Genomic DNA, 23257 nt, shown 5'->3' on the forward strand with positions numbered 1-23257 from the left:
CAATCGTATTTATTGAGCTCTTACTGGGTGCAGAGCACTGTACTAAGCGCTTGGGAAGTACAAGTTGGCAGCATTTAGAGACGGTCCCTACCCAACAACGGGCCTGCAGTCTAGAGTCTAGTCTAGTCTAGCTCTGTGGGGTTCGTATTTTGAGCCTTTTTCCGAGTTGTAATTTGAGCTATTTGATTTTTTTTCTACAGGTGAAATACAAGAAAGGAAGGCAAACAATGCATGATCCAGTTTCAGATTTCCCGAATTTATTATTCTTGGACCATGCTTTGAAAGCCAGCAAAATGTTCAGTGATGTAAGTTTAATTTCAAATTAGATCATTATGGATTTTGATAGTAAAATGCAGTTGTTATTATTGGATTTCCTGTATTATGGCCTGAATATTCACAGATCCAGTTTTTTCTTTGCAAATAAGTGCAGTTAGCAGTTTTGCACAATTTAGTAAAGTGCTGTGCATACAGTAAGCACCCAATAAATACAATTGATGATTGACTGATCACCACACCTATTTTCTCCTAGCAGTCGTGATCAATCAGTCAATTGATCAGTCTCATTTACTGAGCACTTACTGTGTGCAGAGCACTGTACTAAGTGCATGGGAAAGTACAATATAACAGAGTCGATAGACACATTCCCTGCTCACAGAAGCTTACAGTCCAGAGAAAAGACTAGTAGTAGTAGTAGCAGCAGTATTAGTAATAGTAGTAGAAGCAACATTTTTGAGCATCCATTTGGTGTTGGTTCCCTATAACAGGTGCTGGAGAAGTACAGAAAAATGAAGTGAAATGCATTCATTCATTCATTGTCATGTTTATTGAGTGTTTACTATGTGCAGAGCACTGTACTAAGCACTTGGGAGAGTACAATATAACAATAAACAGACACATTCCTTGCCCACAACAAGCTTAGCCTAATGAGAAGCAGTGTGGGCCAGTGGAAAGAGCACGAGCCTGGGACTCAGAGGATCTGGGTTCTAATCCCGGCTCGGCTACTTGTCTTGCTAATTTCTTGCTGTGTGAACTTGGACAAGTCACTTGGATTCTCTGTGTCTCAGTTTCCTCCACTGTAAAGTGGGGATTCAGTACCTGTTCTCCCTCATACTTAAGACTGTGAGCCCCATGCGGGACAGGGACTGTGTCTGACCCAGTTAACTTGTACCTATTCCAGAGCCTGTACCTACCCCAGTGTTTGACCCATAGTAAGCGCTTAAAAGTACCATAAACCAAAACAAGAAACACAGTTCCTGTCTACATGAAGCACAAGGTCTAATGGGGAAGGAGAATAGAATTTAAACTGAAGCTCAGACATGCTAAATGACTCACCCACAGTCACCTAACGGGCAATAATAATTATAATTATGGTCTTTGTTAAGCACTTACTAAGTGCCAGGCATTGTAGTTTGACCCATAGTAAGCGCTTAAAAGTACCATAAGCCAAAACAACAAACACAGTTCCTGCCTACATGAAGCACAAGGTCTAATGGGGAAGGAGAATAGGCATTTAAACTGAGGCTCAGACATGTTAAATGACTCACCCACAGTCACCTAGTGGGCAATAATAATTATAATTATGGTCTTTGTTAAGCGCTTACTACAGTGGATACAGCGCTGGGGTGGATACAAGCAAATTGCACTGGAAACAGTCCCTATCCCACATGGCGCTCATAGTCTCAATCCTCATTTTACAGATGAGGGAACTGAGGCACAGAGAAGTGAAGTGACTTGCCAGAAGTCACAGAGCAGACAAGTGACAAAGTTGAATTTAGGACTCAGTTCTCCTGACTCTCAGCCATGTGCTCTTTCTATTAAGGTCATGGTGCCACTCATGAATGGTCATGCATGCACAAGTAGAATCACCAGGTTATTTCTCATATACCTCACAACCCTCAAAACAGTGATGCTGTGACCCTATTTGAACTATGCAACTAGAAAAACTTTGACAGTCTCTTTGTCTGGAAATGGTATCATATTGCACTGATTTAATCTTGATAAGCTATTTCTGTGAATTCATGGCTATTCACTGATGGAAATCCATGAATCCAATCAATGATACAATGGTACTGTGAGCAGAGCACTGTACTGAGCATTTGGGAGAATTCAATTCAAGAAACCATCTCTGCCCTCAAGGAGCTTACAATGTAGGTTCTAGGATCATTGTGAGCAGGAAATGTGTTATATTGTACTCTCCCAAGCACTCAATACAGCCCTTGGCACACAGTAAGTGCTCCGTAAATATGATTGATTGATTGATTAGTGGATGAAATCTGTTGTCGGGTACAATGCCAAGCTTCAGATGGGAATTAAGAGCATACGTAGGCCACGGAATACGAGTTGTACAGCAGCTGCATAAATTGGCCTAGTTGTTGAGCAGAAATGGAATTTGTTTCCTATAAAAATACCAGCATTTCAATTCATTAACGTTTCAACTTTAAATTGAACTTCATTTGTTGTCATTTCAGAGAGCCTTTGAGTTTTCCTGGAGAGAATTCTCTTTAAATGGGTATTTTATTCTAAATTGCACAATACTCAATGGGTCCGGGTTTCCGTAAAAATACAAAATAAAGGATAGTCGTTGGTATTTGTGAGCAGAAGGATTTTTGTTACCCTCATAAACATGTTTATTCACTTCAGACTGATGTGTGAGACCAACAGAAGGTTGATAAAGAAGGGGAAATGGAGAACGCCTGAGTTTTAGAAAATTCATTATATTTGAATCCGTGTTTTTGTGGCTTTTTTAATGATTCAATTTTTTTTAACATACAAAGAGCTTGAAATAGTATTTCGTTTTTCTGATGGAATTATGTCATTAGGAAGATGTGGATAGCTCTTCTGCCAATTCTGTTTACCTTCCACTGGGAGGCAAACAGAGGCTAGCAAATCTTCTCTTCATCCCCAGAAAGTGAATTCTTTTTTCAGGCACATGGCAAGTCTTGAAAACTGATTTTCCTGAGCAGCAGATACAATCTTTTGCAAAGTACGTCTGCTACCTTAACTTGTGCTTTGAATCATGAATCATCATGATTATCATTATTATTGTATTTGTCAAGTGCTTAGTATGCAAGCACTGTTCTAAACGCTGGGGTAGATACAAGTTTATCAGTTTTTGTCCCACATGGGGCTCACAGTCTAGCCCAGGAGGGAGAAGAGGTATTTAATCCCCAATTTATAGGTGAGGAAACTGAGGCACAGAGAAGGTAAATGACTTGCCCAAGGCCACACAGCAAGCAATTGGCAGAGCTGGGAATGGAACCCAGGTCCTCTGACTCCCACGTCCAAGTACTTTTCACTAGGCCATGCCTCTTCCCTGTTTTATCTCTTTAGACTGTAAGCTTTATGTGGGCAGGGAACATGTCTATCAACTACTTTATATTGCACTTTCCCAAGAGCTTCGTACAATGTCCTGCACACAGTAAGCACTTAATAAACATGATTGATTGATATTATCATTATTTAAATAATAGCAGGTGTATTAATATATGACCTACACAAATACTCTGGGTTTGTAAAGTATATATTAGATTGATCTCTTGGCTCCTTTAATTTCACCTCGTATCTTTACAATGGGAAAGTTTTCTGAATTACTTCAGCTTCTGCAGAACTTCCTAACTCCAGATTGAGGGATTTTGTCTTTAGCAGTTGGCACCATGGAGAATGCAAATTTTCAATTTTTAGTCATGAGAGATGTTCATTTTTGATATACTAAAATGTTTTGTTAATTATTCCCCACCCCTCCCTGCTCCACATCCCTTTCTATAACCTTAAGTGTAAGTTTCCTTCCACCTTTTCTATTTCAGCATGAATACAAGAAGTTATTTGAGGAAAGCAAAGGGAGTTACCATTTTTCTGCAGACAGAATTGATCACCTCCATCATAAAGGAAACTCCATCCTCCAAAGCCAGGTACCTTCCCAGTGTAATTCCCGTTTTCTATAAAATGGAGGGTGTGCAGGGTTGCTGGAAACATCACTTAATTTGCTGGACATTTTGAAACTGCCTCAGAGGTTGAAATGGCCTTTTGCTGTTAAAATGAGCTTTGACTGACCCTTTAGAAAATCCCAAGCAAGGGTTCCACACTCAGTTATCTTCTGAAACATATGGAAACTGTTTTAATATAGAAATACACATTAAAAAACCCGTTTCATAACAATGAAAAAAATAAATAACTCCTAGTATTCACATATGACTAACTCATACATCTCTATGGTCATTTATTTGATGAGGTATAATCCACTGATTTGCAATTTGGGGTTATAAAATTAAATTTACTGGTAAGGGATTAATTCCAAATTCTCAATTCAATTATGAGAACTAGTTCCAAAAAATCCACCATATTAAAAGATCCTAAACTTTAGGTGGTTTCATCTGGATTTATCATCATCTTCAGAGTAGATAACATTCCAATCTTGTTGGGGAAGAACTGTACTCTAATACCTCCAAATCCTGGTGGGATTCCAAACTGAATAATATGTCAGATTTGTTTCCTTGTGGCATGATTTACTAATGTAATCTATGCTGCATTTCTTAGGGACCAAAAGGTTATGTCCATCCAAATTATTCTATATGAAAAGCTGCTCCTTCTGTCAAATGTTATTAAACAATTACACATGACATATGAATTTCCTTCTTGGAAATAGCCTTCGCTCATTTCCGGCTTACGCTGGGTCAATTTCTCTAGAGAGCATATGGAAAGAAAGTTGGAATGAATGGGATGAAGGATCTCTTGGCCTCATTCGGGACGAGACAATCCATTGAAATTTGGATTTGATTTCTCTGAGATCATTATCTTTGAGACTTACCAGGATAGGGGTGTAAAGATCACACCTTTCCAGTCTACATAAAGTACTGTTGGAACAAATTCTAGGGCCCTCCAATCCTCAGAGTCCACTTCCCTGTGGGTGGGAGAAAGAAGTGTCCAGGCCCAGAACCCTGGAAGGAGAAGTAGAGTGCGGTGGTAGCTATATGGTGAGAAGACTAGATCTTCCATATACTTATCCAATTTCCAAAAGGAATGATGACATCTTTTTGCTAGTTTATGAGTGAATGCTGACTAACGAAAATGTTTTTGAAATGTGTAAGCCATCTGGTTGTGGAAATACTGTACCGGGAATATTATCCTCCACCATTTCAAAGCCTTGTCTTCATATTCCTCCCCACCCAAAAAAAAAGAGTGAAGAAAGAAAGGTTTCTTGATTTCTTTTTCCTCTCCCTCAGCAGATTTTTATATCTGAAAACCTTCACTTGTGGCTGTGTAATTCATAGATCTGCATAATGCAGTAAAAAAATCACTATTTTCACCTAACAAGAATACTTTGATTTCTTAGTAGCTTATTTTTATGTCTACTGTTTTCATTCAGTAATATTTCAATATTATTTATTGAGTTCCCACTAGGCACAAAACATTATATTAAGGGCATGGAAACATCAGTAAAAGTAGAAGACATGGTCCCTGCTCTTGCGAGCTTGCAGTCTTATAGAAGAGCTCACTCTAATCTTTAAACTACTTTAGACTACAAATACCACTTTAAAAAAAGTATCATTCTCCTGCCTGTTGCTGTTGAATAGTGTTACATTTTAATTATTATGGTATTTGTTAAGGACTCACTATCTGCCAAGCACTGTTCTAAGCACTGGGGTAGATTCAAGGTTGTCCCACGTGGGGCTCTCAGTCTTAATCCCCATTCTAAAGATGATGAAACTGAGGCTCAGAGAAGTTGAGTGACTAGCCCAGGGTCTCACAGCAGATGAGTGGCAGACCCGGGATTAGAAACCAAGTCCTCTGATTCCCAGGCCTGTGCTCTTTCCTCTATGCCAAGATCCTCCACTCACCTGCCCCAGCTGCGGCGTCCACTTTCTAACCAGGGAGAAGTCAATTCCAACTGGCATCAATACGTTAAGGAATCCCCCAAACCGGGAAACCAAACACAGCCTCAGAAAATCAGAGACTGGTGCTGTCATCAATGCGTTAAGGAATCCCTCAAACAAGGAAACCAAACACAGCCTCAGAAAATCAGAGACTGGTGCTGTCATTTGTGGGAGCAGTTGAAGTTCTTCATGCCCATCTCAGCTCCTCAATACTCTGTCCTTTTCCCTATCAAAATGGATTTCAATGTCTGTCTCCCCAACTAGGTTGTAAGCCCCTTGAAAGTAGGGATCAAATTACCACTCCAAATTACCACTCCACTGTATTGTACTCTCCCAAGTGCCGAGTACAGTGCTCTGCACACATTAATGCTCAGTAAATACCATTGATGGACTGATTGACTAACCGCAAAACCTGTGTTCTCTGGTGCCATTTATTAGCAAGTAGGACTCCTCACAGTCAATCATTGTTTACTGTGTGCAGAGCACCGTACTAAGCACTGATGAGTGTACAATATAACAGTAAACAGACATATTCCCTGCCTGCAATGACCTTACAGTCTTGAGGATGCTCTAGCTGGTCTCACTTTTTCAATTCCTCATAACCAGAGAAGAAAGGTGAGGAATGGAAATTAAATGTGTTTTGGTTTGGCAGAGAGTTGCTAGCCAGCCCAGGCACATGCCCCTGACTTTAGTCCAGGAGATCACCCAAAGGCAATGAAAATAAAATTGTCGGATTTTGGAAGCATTGTGATTTCTATTTTGAAAAAATCCAGGTTAAGTACAAGGAGGAATATGAAAAGGAGAAAGGCAAGTCGATGCTCGAGTTTGTTGTCACACCACTGTATCAGGCTTCAAAGGAGGCTCAAAAGATGCAGAGTGAGGTAGGTAGAGGTTTTTGGGTTGCTTTGAGGAAAACATTTCTATGGTCATTCTGCTATCCCAAATACTTGGCTCTTGCAAAACCCTTTGCTTCAATAGTTTCTTCCATGACATATCTGTATAAATACATATCTGTATTTATATTAATGTCTGTCTCCCCCTTCTAGACTGTAAGCTCAGGTGGGCAGGGAATTTGTCTATTTATTGTTATATTGTATTCTCCCAAGCGCTTAGTACAGTGATCTGCACCCACTAATGCTCAATAAAGACAATTAACTAACTGACAAAGGTTTGGTGTTGCAGGGATAATTACGTATATGGAGCCATAGTCTCCTTGGGAGAAAGACACTTTGGAAAGCTGCATTAATTTTTTCAGATTGCCTCCCCAGTAGTTTGTAAACATTCTCTAATTAATCCAATGCATATGATAAAAATCACCGCAAGTATGCTAGCAGTATAATGATTTATAAAGATAACCGGCCTACCCTAACATCCATTAAAATATAATGCTGCACAGAAGAGGACTATATTCTATTCCTGGAGGAAAATCTGTTGAGGCTTCCTATTTAATATAACTCACTGCAGTATCCCAGCAGACTATCCAGGAACTCCTGCATATCAATCAGTGGTATCTACTGAGTGCTTACCGTATGCAGAGCACTGTACTAAGTCCTTGGGAGAGTACAATATTATAGATTTGGGAGACATGTTCAGTACCTACCAGGCTCTCACATTCTAAAGAGGGGAGACAGATATTTAAATAAATGACAGAATTTACATAATTTCTGTGGGGCTGGGAAGCTTCTGACAGTGACTTACGGATTCTGAACCATGAAGGACCTGCAATTCTTTTCCTCTAGCCACATTACCCTACAGCTTTTTTGTGTTTGTTTTGTGTTTGTATCTTTATCTTGTCTCTTAAGCACTTCTTACAGTGCTGTGCACCCTGTAAGCACCCAATAAATACCATTGATCGATTATTTTTATCTATTTGTATGTGTCTGTTGTCATTCCCCTTACCATCCAACATCTTATTCGTAGATTGTGAATCGGTTGAGGTCTTGGTACTGTGTTGGGCTCTCATCCGTGTATTTTTTCCCCATTGCTAAGTACCGTGCTTGGCATACAGTAGGCACTTAATAAATAGCATTTCTACTAGTACTCACATGGAATTCTTTTCCCAGGAATTCAAGGGAACTCTAACTTGTTTTATACTCCATGGCCAGTCAGTGTAGGGATGATACCTTCTCATGATGTCGCTTTTCGCTGTGTTTCAATCTCTTTGGTTTTAAACTGGAGCTTCCTGGAGATTCAGGGATTGGAAGATTTGAGAGAAATCACCCCCATCCAAGTCAGGGATCAATCAGTCTATCAATCGGATTTATTGAAGGCTTACTAGGTGCAGAGCACTGTTTTAAGCGCTCGGGGGAGTACAATATAACAGAGTTGGTAGAAATGTTTCCCGTCCACAGCAAGCTGGCTGTCCAGGGACTTGCTTTGTGCCTCTCTCTGCATTGGTCTTATGATGGTTCATTTCCCTTTATTGACAGAAAGTTTATCGGGAGGATTTTGAAAAAGGGATCAAAGGGAGGATGTCACTGGATTTAGACAAGACGCCAGAATTCTTACACGCAAAGTATGTGACCAACCTACTGAAAGAGGTAAGCTCTTCCCTGTCTTGGCTGACTCATCTCTAAACATGAAGCCGATTATCTCTGCCTCTTTCCTCTGGATGTGAAGGAAGCAGCATGGCCTAGTGGAAAGCGCACAGGCCTGGGGGTCAGGAGACCTGGGTTCCAATCCCAGCTCTGCCACTTGTCTGCAGGGTGACCTTCAGCAAGACACTGAATTTCTCTGTGCCTCAGTTCCCTTATCTGTTTCCTTATAAATAGGAATAAGACTTCTTTTCTCCCTTTCCTTTAGATTGTGCAGGGAGTGTGTCCAATCTGATGATCTTGAATCTAACCCAGTGATTACTATTATTATTGTAATAATAATTTTTGTTAAGAGTTTAATGTGTGTCAAGCACTGGGGTAGATTCAACCCAGCCCACCCACTTCACTCCTCTCTTGACAACCTATTCACTGTACCTCAGTCTCACTGATCTCACCTCAGACCTCTCGCCACATCCTGACTCTGGCCTGAAACACCCTCCCTTTTCATATCTGACAGACAATTAAGCTCCCCCCTTCAAAGCCTTACTGAAGACACATCTCCTCCAAGAGGCCTTCCCTGACTAAGCCCTCTTTCCTCTTCTCCCATTCCCTTCTGAGTCACCTTGACTTGCTTCATTTACTCACCACCCCAACTCAAACAGCAGCAAGAAGCAGTGGATAGAGTCAGAAGGTCTTGGATTCTGATCCCGGCTCCACCACTTGTCTGCTGTCTGACCTTGGGCAAGTCACTTCACTTATCTGAGCCTGTTACTTCACCTGTAAAATGAAGATTGAGACTCTAAGCCCCGCAGGGGTCAGGGACTGTCCAAACCAATTTTTGCTTGTATCCTTCCCAATTCTTAGTATAGTGCCTGGCACATAGTAAGTGCTTAACAAATACTCTTATTATTATTTATTTATATTAATGTCAGTCTCCCCCTCTAGACTGTAAGCTCATTGTGGGCAGGGAATGTGTCTGTTATATTGCTATTTGTACTCTCCCAAGGGCTTAGTACAGTGCCCTGCACACAGTAAACTCAAAAAATATTATTGATTAATTCATTCAGTCATATTTATTGAGCATTTACTGTATGCAGAGCACTGTACTAAGTGCTTGGGAAGTACAAATTGGCAACATATAGAGACCATCCCTACCCAACAATGGTTTCACAGTCTAGAAGGGGGAGACAGACAACAAAACAAAACAAGTAGACAGGTGCCAGTACCATCAGAATAAATAGAATTATTTATTATTATAGCTAGATGCACATCATTAATAAAATAAATAGTAATAAATATGTACAAATATACACAAGTACTCTGGGGAGGGGAAGGGAGTAGGGCAGAGAGGGGGAGGAGGGGTGGTGGGGAGGGAAGGAGGAGGAGAGGAAAAGGGGGGCTCAGTTTGGGAAGGCTTCCTGGAGGAGGTAAGCTCTTAGTAGGGCTTTGAAGGGAGGAAGAGAGCTAGTTGGAGGGAGGGCATTCCAGGACAAAGGTAGGACGTGGGCCAGGAGTCGATGGCAGGACAGGCGAGAATGAGGCAAGATCAACAGGTCCCACAAGGGGCTCACAGTCTAAGTAGGAGGGAGACCATGTATTGGAATTCCCATTTGAGAGAGGAGGGCATTGAAGCACAGAGAAGTATAGTGACTTGCTCCAGGTCCCACAGTCGGTAAACCAGGATTAGAACCCAAGTCCTCTGACCCCCAGGTCCATGCTCTTTCCCCTGGGTCAAGCTGCTATCTATTTTGTATACTATTTTGGGTAGCATTTGTCCCATTTTTCCCACCTGTCCTTCCTGCTGTCTCTTGTGTCATCTCTTTTCTCTCCTTTCCACCTCTCCTTCCTCAGGTGAATCTTCTAGTCCCTAGAACCATTCTCCTCCTCCAGCTCTCTCTGGTCATGGTTCCCTGTAAATGATACTGTGAGGGCTTCTTTCCCTTTCTTTTTTTTTTCAGCTTCTTTCCCCTTGACTTCACTTTCCTTTACACACCGCCTGTCTCCCACCCTCCATTTGGTTTAAATTGCTTCATCTCCCCTGGGAATGCACCTCTATAATGGCTCCAGAGCAGCTTCTCCACATAGATCCTAGTCTTGGACAGGTTACCTCTCAGTCTGCGCCTTTCAATCTGTGTCTTAAATTAGGGGTCCCCCCTAAAATCCCCCAACTCCCCAGGGGCCCAAGTGTTGCTATCTTTGAGGTAAGCCTCCTGGCAGTCATTGTTAGAAGATTCCATGTGGCTGCCCCTGCTGGGAGATATCCTGAAGTAGTGGTTTACCTCACTTTCCATCTGCCCTTGCTCCTCACCTTTCATTAGGTCCTCAGGAGGAAAGAGGGCAAGACTGAGGAAGAAGTTCTGACCCAACTTTGCTTCACAAAAACACAAAAGGTCTGGAGGCTCGGAGAGTATACAGAAATCCTGCCCCTCTGGACTTCGAGTTGCAGTTTCCCCCAGCAGGCTTTCCAGGCCTCTTCCTTTTCCTGTTGTTCTATTGGGAAAGGTGGTGACTAGATACGCCTTCAAAAAGAAACACCTTGATTACTTCAGCTTCTGTAGCCCACTCAGGGTAGGACTTATGATATCAGGGAGGATGTTATGCAGACCAGAACTCTCCAAGATGAAATTCAGATTCTCAGTTAAATTAGTTTCAGCTCTATGGCTCTAGTTAGATACAGATACAGTAACCGCTGAAACTCCCCCCTGAATGGGAAAGAATTTTATGGTTTGCAGTTTTATTTAGAAATCAAGCATTTCCTTTTCCTTCTAATAGTTTTTCTTCTTTTTACATAGGAAGAGTACCTGCTAATATTTCTTTTGAGAGTCATGGGTGAAAATGACCTAGGTCTTTTAGAGAGATGGTAATTTATGTGGCTTTTTTTTTTTTACATTTTTCTCTCATACTGTGGTTCAGAATCTGTAAAAGCAGTTTGAGATGAAAAAGACTTGCCTCCAATATTTCTGTTTTGGTGGGAAAAGTTTCAATCCTCTAAGCATGTGCTATTGTTAAAATGTGTCATCTTTTTGGAATCCCCTTCTTCTCTGGCTTCTCTGGCTTCCATTTCAGTAATATTATCTCAGTTAATAGATTTTGACTCCGGCAATGGTGTCCTTGCCTATATTAAAGCCCAGATTATGTGCGGAGAAAAATAAAGCTGTCATTATTTAAAAGCACTGAATACAATGGCCCAGATGATATACACAGCATGCAGTTTTCTTTCATTTGAAGCCCTACATCTTTTTTTTTTAATTGCCAGCTTTGGAAAGGACACAAAAATATTTTCTTTGAGGAGCTAAGAAAATGATTTTTTTGTGTCTGTATAATTCTTGATGAATGGATTTTCTTTCAAGTTTTAAACAACCAAAGTTAAGCACAAGATGTTTGACCTCAAGCGCTGTTTTCAAGAGGGAATTTTATACTGACAGGAAGCTGGGGTTCGAGTCCTTTTTATTCAAAGCTAAAGTTCCTCTGTCCTACCCGACTAAAGTGTAAGTTTTTTCAGAGAAGGGATCGAATCTCTTACGTTTTTGTGTGTTTCCCAAACGTCGAATACGGTGCTCAGTAGACTCTGCATACAGCAGTCACATTCATTCAATCATATTTATTGAACGCTTACTGAGTGCAGAGCACTGTACTAAACTCTTGGGAAGTACAAGTCGGCAACATATAGAGACGGTCCCTACCCAACAACGGGCTCACAGTCTAGATGAGTGCTCTCTCCGCATCACAGATTCATCACATTCTGCCAGTTTTGACACTGACACTTCATTTTTAGAAAATGAATGATACCACCTGTTGGGCGAATCAGAAGGCTCAGCATTATTCAATTTGATACAATTTAAACATACCAATTGATAATACTGATACAGTTCTGGGAGACAGCATGGCTAACTGCAAAGAACAAAAGGATCGAGAATCAGAAGACCTGGTTTCTAGTCTCGGCTGCTATGTGACCTTGGACAAGTCACTTTCTGTGCCTCCATTTTCTCATCTATAAAATGGGGATAAAATACCTGTTCTCCCTCCATCTTCAACTGTGAGCCTCATGTGGAACAGGGCCTGTGTCCGACCTGATGATCCCATATCTACCCCAGTGTTTAGCTCCCTGCTTGGCACACAGTAAGCACTTAGTTAAATAGCCTTATCATTGTTATTATTAAATGTACTTCTGATGGGCCACCCTCAAAAGTGGATGCAAGGTACCTGGGAGAGAGGTCATTGTAGGCAGAGAATGTGTCCACCAAATGTGTTGTATTGCATTCTCCCAAGTGCTTAATCCAGTGATTTGCACCCAGTAGGCACTCACTAAATGCATTTGATTGGCTGAATGAGTTGAGCAAGTATCCCCATTTAAGGGCTATTGGTCTCTTTGGGCCTGTTCAGCATCATCTTCATCATTATCATCATCACCACTACCACCACCAAAAGCATCAATTGAGTGTCTGCTGGGCTTATTATCACAAAACCAGTCAATTGAACAGTACTATTTATTGAGCACTTACTATTCGCAGAGCACATACTAAGCACTTGGTACAACACATCTACCAACACTGCAGCTTGAGAACTTCTGGATCCTTCTTTCCCTGAGTCCTATTGCTTGTCATCTCTTAGTGAATCGAGTTTACCCAATATACGCTTCAGACTGAAGAGTGTTGTCTTGCCATTGATTTTCTAGGAAAACTTTTTAAACAATGCAATCTTAAAAAAGGACGTAGCTTTTTTTCATGTTTTTTTTCTTTTTAATTTCTTAATGAAACAGAATTGGAAACTGTCAGGTTGACAGGATTTAGATTTCATTTACTTCACTTATATCGATTTCCAGGTTCTTCACTGAAAATAAAATACATACATGCCAAAGCCTGGCTTATCTGGTATGCTGTTAGCTAAGGGCAATATTGGCTAATGTCTTATTACATGGGATGAAACACAAAAGGGAGCCAACAATCCAGTCCTATATGGGATTGTGGTCAATGTGGAAGGCATCAATTATTAGAGCAGAATTAATTTAGTCATATTATTAGTGTTCTTGTCAGAAATGGAGTAAAATTGGCTTTGTACAAACGCATTCTACAAAGAGATAAAAGAGATAAAAGTCTTCATAGGTTTGCAGATCTAATGTAAAATAAGTAAGCATTTAAAATATTTAAAGAGTTGAAATTCTCAAACAATGCAATCATGTAGTTAAGGGCAGTGCATGAAATACAAAGTGTATCACACCATTTGACTTGGTAATTTTCCATTCTCTTTCAACTATGTTCTTCAGGCAACTCACATTTTATAGCGATTTTTCCAAGAAACACTTCAAATAATTAATGAGGTCTATCTTTCAAAGATCTTGCCCACAGTGTCTTTGTTACTAAACTAGTACAGATATGGTTGGAAGAAAGAGTGAAAGGGAGATAAAATACAATTCTGGAAGATATACTGGACTTAATTAAAGTGAAAAATGAAGGAAGAAGACTAATTTTCTTCAATGAAAGTTATTCATTACATAAAATATCTGCCTGCAATGTACACACTATGGAAATTTTATATAATAGTTCATCAGTCTTTGAAATTTTGCACTTTTTTCTTGCAGAAAGAATATAAAAAAGATCTTGAAAATGAAATAAAAGGGAAAGGAATGGAACTCAGTTCAGAAAACCTGGACATCCAGAGGGCAAAGAGAGCATCTGAAATGGCTAGTGAGGTTAGTATAAATGTAAAATACTTCATTTCCCTTCCTTATTTTGAGTTTGTTATGAGAATGTTTTTCACAGAACCATATTTACATAGCTGGCATTAGAACCCACGTCTCCTGACCACCAGGGTTGCAATCTTCCCAAAAGCTGCTTCCATAGTGAACTGCTGATTATTGTATATCCAAGTGCTGGAAATGCTATCATTCACAGAAGGAGTACAGGAGAGACCTGGAGACTGAAATTAAGGGGAAGGGGATGCAGACTGGAACCGATTCTCTCGACATCCAGCGAGCCAAGAAAGCTTCTGACATCGCAAACCAGGTGAAGAGTGAGCAGGGGAGGTGGAGAAGTTTAAAAAACGAGGTGGAGAGAAACCCAAACAAATTCTGTCCATTTCTCCTTATTCTAATTGTCTTTCAGGCATTCACATCTTATTTTCAGATCACGGAAAATTTCATTCTGATAAAAGCTTTGTTATTTGGCTGGTTGGGGAAATAGGAATCCATTGCCTGTTTGTTAAAAACTGAGTCAAGGATACTTTAGCTAAGCAGAAGAGGGGTTGGCATGATCTCACCCTGAGGACCTTAGTGCATGGGTTGTCATCCCAGTTGGAAATTTATTAATCCAGGGAAGGACTCTGTACAAGGAGCAGTTAACAGTGGGGAGAAGGAGTTTTCAGTAACAACAAAGTTGGTAGAGAAGCAGCGTGGCTCAGTGGAAAGAGCACGGGCTTTGGAGTCAGAGGTCATGGGTTCAAATTCTGGCTCCGCCACTCGTCAGCTGTGTGATTTTGGGTTAGTCACTTAACTTCTCTGGGCCTCAGTTACCTCATCTGTAAAATGGGGATTAAGACTGTGAGCCCCACATGGGACAAACTGATCACCTTGTAAATTCCCCAGCGCTTAGAACAGTGCTCTGCACATAGTAAGCACTTAATAAATGCCATTATTATTATTATTATTATTGTTATTATTATTATTATTATCCCTGATCACAAGGACCTTACAGTCTGGAAGCTGGAAGCAGCATGGCCTAGTGGATAGAGCACAGGCCTGGGAGTCAGAGGACCTGGGTTCTAATCCCAGTTCTGCCACTTGTCTGCTGTGTGACTTTGGGCAAGTCACTTCACTTCTGTGCCTCAATTTCCTCACTTGTAAAATGGGGATTAAGACAGTGAGCATAGGGACTATGTCCAACCTGATTTGCTTGTACCCACCCCAGTGCTTAGTACAGTGCCTGGCACGTGAAGATGAACAGTGCTTCGCACATAGTAAGTGCTTAACAAATACCATAATTATTATTATTATGACATAGTATTTGTTAAGTACTTACTATGTGCAAAGCACTGTTCTAAGCCCTGGGGTAGGTACAAGGAAATCAGGTTGTCTCACGTGGGGCTCACAGTCTTAATCCCCATTTTACAGATGAGGTTACTGAGGCACAGAAAAGTTAAGTGACTTGCCCAAAGTCACACAGCAACAAATACTATAGTTGTTCTTCTTCTTCTTATTAAGTAGCACTTAATGTAGACAACTAGAGCTCAGTGGAATTCCTCCAGACATGGCATCGAGAGAGTCCTTGCATTTTTTGATCAAATCCAGGGAATTAAAATTTGGTTTCTGCAACTCACCATCCTGCTGCCCATTTTGCTTCTTCCCAATCAATCAATCAATCAATCAATCGTATTTATTGAGCGCTTACTATGTGCAGAGCACTGTACTAAGCGCTTGGGAAGTACAAATTGGCATCACATAGAGACAGTCCCTACCCAACAGTGGGCTCACAGTCTAAAAGGGGGAGACAGAGAACAGAACCAAACAAACCAACAAAATAAAATAAGCAGGATAGAAATGTACAAGTAAAATAAATAAATAAATAAATAAATAGAGTAATAATATAATAATAATAATATAATATATAATAATATAATATAATATAATAATAATATAATAATAATATTCCCAGAGGGAATACCAGCGGGATCTGGAGATGGAAATCAAAGGCAGAGGAATGCAAGCTGGCCCTGAGACCATTGAAATTCAGCGAGCTAAGAGAGCGTCAGAGATTGCCAGCCAGGTAATGTACAATCCAATGAGCATTTTGAAGAATTTTTTCACTCTGGAAGACAGGTGAACTTTTTTCAGCAGCCTCTAGAGTTGCAACCTCTGGTGGCTATCTTTCTGGTCCTTGGAAGCCAACCACCTTGGCCAGCAAATCCTTGACGCCAGATGTTCAAACTCTAAAGGAGTTGGAGCCAAGATCTTAAACTTTTCTGCCATTCTCTATTCTCAGAAAGAGTACAAGAAAGCTCTGGAAAATGAAATTAGAGGCAAAGGAATGCAGGTGGGCACAGATATTCCTGATATGCAGCGGGCAAAGAGAGCATCCGAAATCTTCAGTCAGGTCAGTAGGTGATGAATGTCTTCAGAATTCATTCATTAATTCAGCATTTATTTAGTGTTTAAAGTGGGCAAAACACTATATTAGGTCTACAGGAGGAAGGGTTTTAATGCCCAGAGCTTCAGAGCTGATTCTATGAATCGACCTAGTTGTCTTTGTAGACTGAAGCAGGGAACATATCTTCCAACTCTGTGGTATTGTACTCTCCCAGGCATCTATGCTGTGCATAGAGTAAGCATGCCATAAATACCATTAATTGGTTGATTGAAACTCTTGATTAATGTGGAGGGGGCGGTGTAAGGTTGCTATCTTGATCTAGCAGAGAGCTGAGTAGCACTGGATTTGTTTTTCACCCCAAGAAAGCTTTAAAGGAAAGTTCTTCAGTTCTGAACCCAGACTGTAACGGATGTACATCAGTTATTCGCCAAAGGAGGAGGAAATGGTTTCTGTTCCTCAAATATTTTCCATTTGTGACTCATTTTATGTTTCCTTGTCTTATTTTGATTACTTAATCAATCAATCAGTGGTGCTTTTTTGAAGGTCAAGTGGGTGTAGAACAGTGTATTAAGTGCTTGGATAATAACAGTAGAACCAAAAGACATGACCCCAATGCTTGGGGGGCTAGCAATCTTATTTACAACTTAATGGACATTTTGTTGTCTGTTCACAGCTCCTACTGAGTGTCATTTGTTAACAATTGTGGTATTTGTTATGTGCTTACTATGAGCTAAGCACTACTAAGGGCTGAGGTAGATACAAGATAATCAGGTCTCTGAGAAGCAGCATGACCTAGTGAATACAGCACAGATCTGGGAGTCAGAAGGAGCTGGAATCTAATCCTGTCTCTGCTACTTGTCTGCCACGTGACCTTGGGCAAGTCACTTCACTTCTCCGGCCCTCAGTTACCTCATCTGTAAAGTGGGGGTTAAGACTGTGAGCCCAATGTGGGATATGGACCATGTCCAACCTGATTATCTTGTATCTACCCCAGCACTTAGAACAGTGCCTGGCACATAATAAGCACTTAACAAATACCATAAAAAAAAAAGAATGCAGTCACTGTCCCACATGGAGCTGACAGTATATGTAGGAGAGAGGAACAGGTATTGAATCCCCATTTTCCAGTTAAGGGAACCGAGGCACAGAGAAGTAAAGTGTTTAGATAATAGTTATTGAGCATTTAGGTGTGAAACCTATAGATTGTGAGCTCTCTGTGGGCAGGGAATGTGACAGTTGTTGTGCTGTCTTGTACCCTCCCAAGCCCTTAGAGCAGTGCCCTGCTCTAGAAGTAAGCTTCTAAAAAATACAATTGATTGATCGAAAGGTTTGCAGTGTCCTCTGAGGTCATGACCTATTCTGCTAGATGCATAATGTACTTTAAGTAACGCATGGAAACAATGAACTTCCGTTGCACACGCACAGTCTTGGTTAAGTCAGGAGTGTCCAGAATTCATCAGTGCTGTCAATGGCCACTCTGTCTGCAAACCCGGACATGATAAAAGCATTTAGATTGGGTCAAGCCTCATCAGTAAAAGTCACATAGAAGCTGCACCATTGAGGGGAAAGAGAAAAGACCCAGGTTCTAATTGCTGCTCTCCCTCTTGCCTTCTGTGTCCCTTTGGGGAAGTTGATTAACGTCTCTGTGTCTGTTCCCTCACCAGTAAAATGAGGATTAAATACCAGTTCTCCCTTCACCCTTAGACTGTGAGCCCCGTGAGGGACAGAGATGAGCATGAAGTGATTATTTGGTGACTCCCCCAGTGCTTAATACAGTGCTTAGCATGTAGTAAGTGTTTAAGAAATACCAAAATAATTATTATGAGTCACCATCCAAAGGTGACCCAGAACGTGTTCCCTGTTGTCCTGACAAAATCAAAATGTACTTTACAAATGTTTATATTTTCTTAGAAAAAATACAAAGGCGAAGCAGAGAAGATGCTAGGAAACTATTCCACGGTGGTAGATACTCCAGAAATCCAGAGAATTAAAATAGCACAGCAAAACATCAGCACAGTAAGTAAAAGGCTTCACCTTTCAAATACCCTGTGTTTTGTTCCATCCAAGGAAAGAAGCTTCTTGGTTTTCCTGTCAGGTAATCGTTTTTGTTAATTTGCTTGAATTTTCTGGCTAGATCTAGCTACTTTTGCCAAGGGCTACAGCATCTTTTTCAGGGTAAGTATGGCCCAATTCTTGGGAATCAGTCAATCAATCAATCAGCCATACTGTTGGAGTGCTTACTGTGTGCCGAAAACTGTACCAATCAGTGATATTTATTGAGCTTTTAATGTATAGAGCACTGTAGGAAGCAGCATGGCCTAGTGGATAGAGCACAGGCCTGGAAGTCAGAAGGACCTGGGTTCTAATCCTGGCTCTGCCACTTCTCTGCTGTGTGACCTTGGACAAGTCCCCTAACTTCTCTGTGCCTCAGTTGTCTCATCTGTAATATGGGGATTAAGACTGTGAGCCCCATATGGGAGAGGGACTGTGTCCAACCCAATTACCTTGTATCTACACACCAATGCTTAGAACAGTGCTTGACACATAGTTAGTGCTTAACAAATACCATTATTATTATATTATTATTCAGAGCTTAGGAAAGTACAAAAGAATTAGTGAATACGTTCCCTGCCTGTAATGAGTTTACAGTCTAGAGGAGGAGACAGACATTAATATAAATAAATAATAGTGTAGCTGTCAGTCAAGCAACAGTTATTTTTACTGAGGAATTTAAATTTTCCAATCAACCCTCAGGGAGTGATTTATACAGTAGTGCTCACCAAGTTGGAAATGCATTTAAAAGAGAAAAATCTAGGGGAGGCCACAGTCTCTTCTTCAAATAACATTAGAATGATACTAATAAAAGCAATATAGAATTTCTTGATTTTTCCATTTAATTCACTGTTAGTTCTCCACAATGTACCTAAATGAATGTTCATAAAACATTATTAAATTTAACATTCAGTCTCCTCCATTTTCATGTCAGTATTAAATTGCGGAGTGTTTAATTGTCAAATTAGGCAATTATTTTCCCTGGAATCAAACTGAAATCTGCTGATGAAAACTGCATGAAACAGTTTATTGATTGACAGGCTATTTCTGCTTTGCAGAAGTTTAGGTGAGAATTTAGTAGTGCACGCAGCTAGTTTCAGAAGTGTTTTCATGAGAATTGGCAATACATTAATTAGGATTACCTGTTACAGGAAAAGTAAGAATTTGAATGGTCAATCATTCAATAAATAAGAATTTTTTGAGTGCTTAGTCTGTGCAAAATACTGTACTGAGCACTACTAAGCATTTGAGAGAGTGCAGGAGAGTTTGTAGACATAAAGCCTGCCTTTAAGGAGTTTACAATATAGCTGGTGACGGACACTAAAATAAATTACAGGCAGGGAAAGCAACCAAGTTTAAAAATATGTACAAAAGTGCTCTTCCTGAGAGAGAGTAGGGTGAGTACCTAAGTCCTAAATGCTCATGGGGTGAGAATTCAACTGCATTGGTCATGCAGTAGAGAGAAAATAGGGTGGGGAGATGAAAGATTAGTTAGGGAAGGCTTCCTGGAGGAGGTGTGATTTCAGAAGGGCTTTGAGGTAGGGAATGCTAGAAATCAAACTAGAGCTCCCTTTGCCCCAAAGAAGTCACACAATAAGTGCATTTATGAGTGAATCAAAGGAAGTAGTTTATTCACATTGTGTAGGCCCATATTATTTGACTAAAGTACTTACTGACTGAGAAGCTCAGGAGTGCCCAATATTAATCAATCAATTGTTCCTATTTATTGAATAATTTCTGTGTGCTCTGCACTATACTAAGCACTTGGTAGAGCACTTTGTAGAGAAGCAGCATGGCTCAGTGGAAAGAACCCGGGCTTTGGAGTCAGAGGTTATGCGTTCAAATCCCGGCTCCGCCAGTTGTCAGCTGTGTGACTTTGGGCATGTCACTTAACCTCTCTGTGCCTCAATTCCCTCATCTGTAAAATGGGGATGAAGACTGTGAGCCCCCCGAAGGCCAACCTGATCACCTTGTAACCTCTCCAGTGCTTAAAACAGTGCTTTGCACATAGTAAGTGCTTAATAAATGTCATTATTATTATTATTATTATTATTATTATAGAGTACAATATAGCCGAGTCAGTAGGCATGTTCCCTGCCCGCCAGGAGTTTACAGTCTAGAGGGAGTTTACAGTTCCACCTGGGAGGGAAGCAATACCTCAGACTTTTGGGGATAAAAGTTTCAGTAATTATCACAAGACAGTTTTTATTATATTCATTATATGATATCTGTAAAATGGAAACTGTGAGCATCATGTGGGATAGGGACTGTGTACATCCTAATTAACGAGGAGCTAACCCAGTGCTTAATACAGTGACTGGCACATAGTTGCTGCTTAACAAATGTCATTTAAAAAATAAAAATCTTAGCTTCTCCCAACCCTTTTATGTCACTCTTGCATTTTGGGGTACAAACCATGCCCTAATGAATATATACAGAATCTATTTATTTATATTAATGTCTGTCTCCCCCTCTAGACTGTAAACTCACTGTGGGCAGGGAATGTGCCTACCAACTCTGCTATATTGTACTCTCCCAAGTGCTTAGTATAGTGCTCTGCACACAATAAGCACTCAATAGATAGAATTGATTGATTCATATTGGGCCCTCTCAAGCACCCTAGTCATTATGTACTTTAATCAAATAATATAGGCATAAGCAATTCCTTCTATGAATGTGAATAAACTACTTCCTTTGATTCACTCACAAATGCACTTATCATGTGAAAAGGGAGTTCTGGTTTGATTACAGTCCTCTAGACTGTAAGCTCGTTGTGGACAGGGACTGTTTCTACTAATTCTGTTGTGCTCACCCAAGCGCTTAGTATAGTGCTCTGCACATAGTAAGCCCTCAATAAATACGATTGATAGATTCTAGCTTTCTTTAAGGAAATGAGCTGGAATTTCAAATTCTAAGCAGTAAGATCCCAATCAGAGGATGGAACAAGGAGTCTATTTATAAACTTCGATATAAACTTTGGATATAAGCATTGAGCTGCCTATCATCAGGCTGCGCAATGGGATAGATGGCTGGAAAATGAAAAATCCTACCTTCTTACTTAGAAATTATATTCCCAGCCTTGTGAAAATTGGCCTTCTGCCTAGACCCTTTTTTTATGAGATTTGGTTCCAGGGCTTCTGGTCTTAACTGAATCATAATTATTGTTTCTTCTCTTACATTGAAGGTGTTTTATAAGAAAGGAGTAGGAGCTGGCACAGCAGTGAAAGAGACTCCAGAGATTGAGCGGGCAAAGAAAAATCAGGAGAATATTAGCTCAGTAAGTTCTCCACCCCATGAATTATCCTTTCCCAGAGCAAACAAAAGCCAGGTAACTGTTTTGCATTTGTTGGTTAAATATAAATCCTGCTCCTGTCCTGTGCATTATTTCATGAGATTTCATCAGCTTACAAAGCCCTCCAATTCTGTCTGATAATTGGAATGCAAACCGCTGTACCATTTAGATGTTTCAGAGACACTAAGGACAAGGTCACTGGAATAGTCTTGTAATGGTTATCAGTGAAGGGATTTCACCTTTCAGAACAGAATATTTAGCATGTCTTAGCAAGCCTGACTTCCGAGTTCCTGTTTTTTTTTTTTATGGTACTTATTAACAGGTTCCAGACACTGCATTAATAGCTGGGGTAGATACAAGATGATCAGATCGAACCCAGTCCCTGCCCGACACGGGGCTCACAGTCTTAAGTCAGCAGGAGAAGAATTGAACCCCCATTTTACAGGTGAGGTAATCGAGGCACTTGATTTCTTAGGTAAAAGAAATTATTCAGTAGGTGAATTAAGGAGCTGGATATTTATTTGGCAACTTTTGAAACAGTTCTGGTTATTTTAGTGGGCCCACTTCCCCTTTCCACACTACCTCCATCTCTCGTTCTCCAGAACTGTAGCTTCCTCTTCCATCCTGAGATTGATAGGCTGCCTTTCTGCTTCTCTCTTCTTCAGCACTTTTGCTTTTCCACCATTAGGCCTTCTCTAAGTCCCCTCCTCATTAAGTTAGTCTATTCTGTCATCCATCATTTTGTTCATTTGTTATTGATTCATTTGTTCATTTGACAAATTCATTTGAAGTGACCTTGGGCAAGTCACTTCACTTCCCTGTTCCTCAGTTCCCTCATCTGCAGAATGAAGATTTTCTTCCTCCTACTTAGACTGTGAGACCTATATGGGACCTAATTATCTTGCATCTACCTCAGTGTTTAGTTCAGTGGTTGGGGACATGGCAAATGCTTAGCAAATACCATTGTTATTATTTATTATTACTATTATTACCATCTAATCTCTCAGCATGGACATACCCAGCCATGTCTACTGTCTTTCCCATTGGAATCTAAGATCCTCATAAGACTACAGCATTTGTGTCTGCTATTACTGTGCGGACACTGAATATTAATTGGAGACAGTTACGTATTTTTGAGCTATTTGACCCCAAACAGACCCCTTAAATCCACCCCTTCAACAGTGTTCAGAGAGTTTAAAGAGATTTCAGTGAGATTTAGATTTGGAGATTTTATGCTTTACAATGACACCCTCCCTCTTTCCAACTCAGTCATCCATTCAGGACAGGTTCCTGATGGTACAAGGGAAGCAGCATAGCCTAGTGGAAAGAGTCTGGGCCTGGGGAGTCAGAGAATCTGAGTTCTAATCTCGGCTCTGCCTCCTGTCTGCTGTATGACCTTGGGCAAGTCATTTTGCTTCTCTGGCAAAATGC

At 40.5% G+C, this 23257-nt stretch overlaps 1 protein-coding gene across 5 annotated transcripts in view; it reads left to right on the plus strand.

Moving 5' to 3' along the window:
- Positions 1 to 23257, plus strand: part of NEBL (nebulette) — a 201971-nt gene that overhangs the window by 143531 nt on the left and 35183 nt on the right. For 3 of the 5 annotated variants that reach the window (XM_038755580.1, XM_038755581.1, XM_038755582.1), the window contains 10 exons: positions 201 to 305; positions 3804 to 3908; positions 6644 to 6751; positions 8300 to 8410; positions 13983 to 14093; positions 14296 to 14406; positions 16051 to 16161; positions 16378 to 16488; positions 18394 to 18498; positions 21719 to 21811. The exons of the other annotated variants lie outside the window; for them this stretch is intronic. In XM_038755580.1, the coding sequence (XP_038611508.1) occupies positions 201 to 305; positions 3804 to 3908; positions 6644 to 6751; positions 8300 to 8410; positions 13983 to 14093; positions 14296 to 14406; positions 16051 to 16161; positions 16378 to 16488; positions 18394 to 18498; positions 21719 to 21811 (1071 nt within the window). The remainder of the gene's footprint in view (positions 1 to 200; positions 306 to 3803; positions 3909 to 6643; positions 6752 to 8299; positions 8411 to 13982; positions 14094 to 14295; positions 14407 to 16050; positions 16162 to 16377; positions 16489 to 18393; positions 18499 to 21718; positions 21812 to 23257) is intronic. 5 annotated transcript variants of the gene reach the window in all.

Source organism: Tachyglossus aculeatus, chromosome 13 (genome assembly GCF_015852505.1).
Source record: "Tachyglossus aculeatus isolate mTacAcu1 chromosome 13, mTacAcu1.pri, whole genome shotgun sequence".
In the NCBI taxonomy this organism is placed as follows: Eukaryota; Metazoa; Chordata; class Mammalia; order Monotremata; family Tachyglossidae; genus Tachyglossus; species Tachyglossus aculeatus.